We start from the raw sequence: 1,686 nt of genomic DNA, 5'->3' as shown, positions 1-1,686 counted from the left end.
ATACATACATATATTGGGAAAACAGGACTAAATTTCTGTAGTCATCTGCTTTAGGAGCCTGGAGAATGGTAGATGGATACGTCTTACTGATACGACCATCCCAGTTCAGACACAGACCACTAATCCCCTCCATCATAAACAATGAATGAGGTTGCAGAGATCAAAATGACAGCGGTTTTGCACAGCTAGTGGGACCACCTTTTGTAGCTTTAGGATCCGTAAATAATACATGTTGCATTCCTTTGTGGGCATTTATTCCTACATGACTTGCAATTTTCAAACTTCAGATCCATCACAAGAATTACCATAAATATGAGTTTGGTTCTCAGTCGATTTCTTTATTGAGAAAAGTCATTGAAACCTTTCACATGATGGTAAGAGGTATTTTTCTGACAAGTTAAATTTTCTGACAAGTTAAGTTTTCCCTTTTTTCTTTTCCTGTCGTGTGTCAAAACTTGACATGGTCCTTTAAACATCCCAAATAAGTTACACAAACATTCAGATATGCGGAAAATAAAAGGACATTGTGCAGCTGCAAAAACTAATTAGGAACAACAAGGAAAAGCTAATTTCCCTTAAAAACACCATAAACTGGCAAGCATGTTATACTGAGGCACACCAAATACTTCAGATCTGTCCCGCTATAGACAAAAGAACATTCAATAGCTTACCAAAAAGAGTTACGTTATTCTAAATCTTTAACAAGATGTTTATATTTTACAATCTTAAAAGTTAGACAGGCATTTGCACCTTTGAAATACAGATTCTGGAAAGTAGTTGCAGAGTTAGGTTCTTTACAGTCTGATATAATGATTATAAGGTGAACGCTTTTTAAAACAATAGAAGTGTTGTACACTTTAAATTGGTATTTCTGACTGTGTTCATTGACTGATACTAAATGCAGAAGGTAAATAATTTGAAGCTGTAATGACAAATTCTGGTGAAAAAAAAATCCCGATAATTTTCAATTTCTCAGATAAAAAAATGAACAAGTAATTTTCATTAATCGCTTTGCTATTACAGTGTATACTCAAACGGAGAATGGAAATATTAAAACATTAAAAAGCAGCTTTTCAAATATTTCCTCTTATGCCAGTTCACAATATAAGATAATCACTAGCTGTGCCTATTTAGTTATTTTTCCTTGCATGTCTGTAGGTTAAAACATGCAGTTTTTAACTCTCCATGGGGTCTAAAAACTCGTTTTCAATGATATCCTCCAGTTTTCTTAGGACCGCGTGTGAGCTGGCTGCAGGGTAGGCTGCTACAGGAAAGTGGGCATCAGGCTGGCACCAGGAGGGGGGAGGGGCCTGGAAAGAGCAGCAAAGGGTGTGCAGGAAAGGCAGCAGCTGGGTGATGGAGGACAGTGAGCGCTGAGTGAGGAGGGGGAACTCCAAATGTTCCGTTGAGGATTCCTCGCTCAGCCCATTCAGAGCCTGAAAGAGAGTGAAAGTCATAAATTAAAAAGATCTGTAAACTGTGCAATGCTGCTGATTGTGGCAGGAATTTTAGCTTGCCTTTATATTCCTCTAAACCAGTATCACACTGGGCTTGTTATGGAAATATTTATTTAAAGTGTATCTTCTCCCTGTAAAAGACTGTAAAAATACTGTAGGTTGTTCAGTTTTTATTATTTTTTAAACTAAAAGTTTTTTAAACTAAAAGTTTAAAAATATATTACACGGA

General features: G+C 36.5%; 1 protein-coding gene across 2 annotated transcripts in view; it reads right to left on the bottom strand.

Annotated features, from left to right (window-relative positions):
* Positions 1-313: 313 nt before the first annotated feature.
* Positions 314-1,686, bottom strand: part of dop1b (DOP1 leucine zipper like protein B) — a 30,737-nt gene continuing 29,364 nt past the window's right edge. For both annotated transcript variants that reach the window (XM_014026299.1, XM_014026300.1), the window contains exon 38: positions 314-1,436. In XM_014026299.1, coding sequence (XP_013881753.1) covers positions 1,176-1,436 — 261 coding nt within the window. In that variant the 3' untranslated portion in view covers positions 314-1,175. The remainder of the gene's footprint in view (positions 1,437-1,686) is intronic.

Source organism: Austrofundulus limnaeus, unplaced genomic scaffold (genome assembly GCF_001266775.1).
Source record: "Austrofundulus limnaeus strain Quisiro unplaced genomic scaffold, Austrofundulus_limnaeus-1.0 Scaffold541, whole genome shotgun sequence".
Taxonomy (NCBI): Eukaryota; Metazoa; Chordata; class Actinopteri; order Cyprinodontiformes; family Rivulidae; genus Austrofundulus; species Austrofundulus limnaeus.
This window is presented reverse-complemented; position numbering and strand designations above follow the sequence as displayed.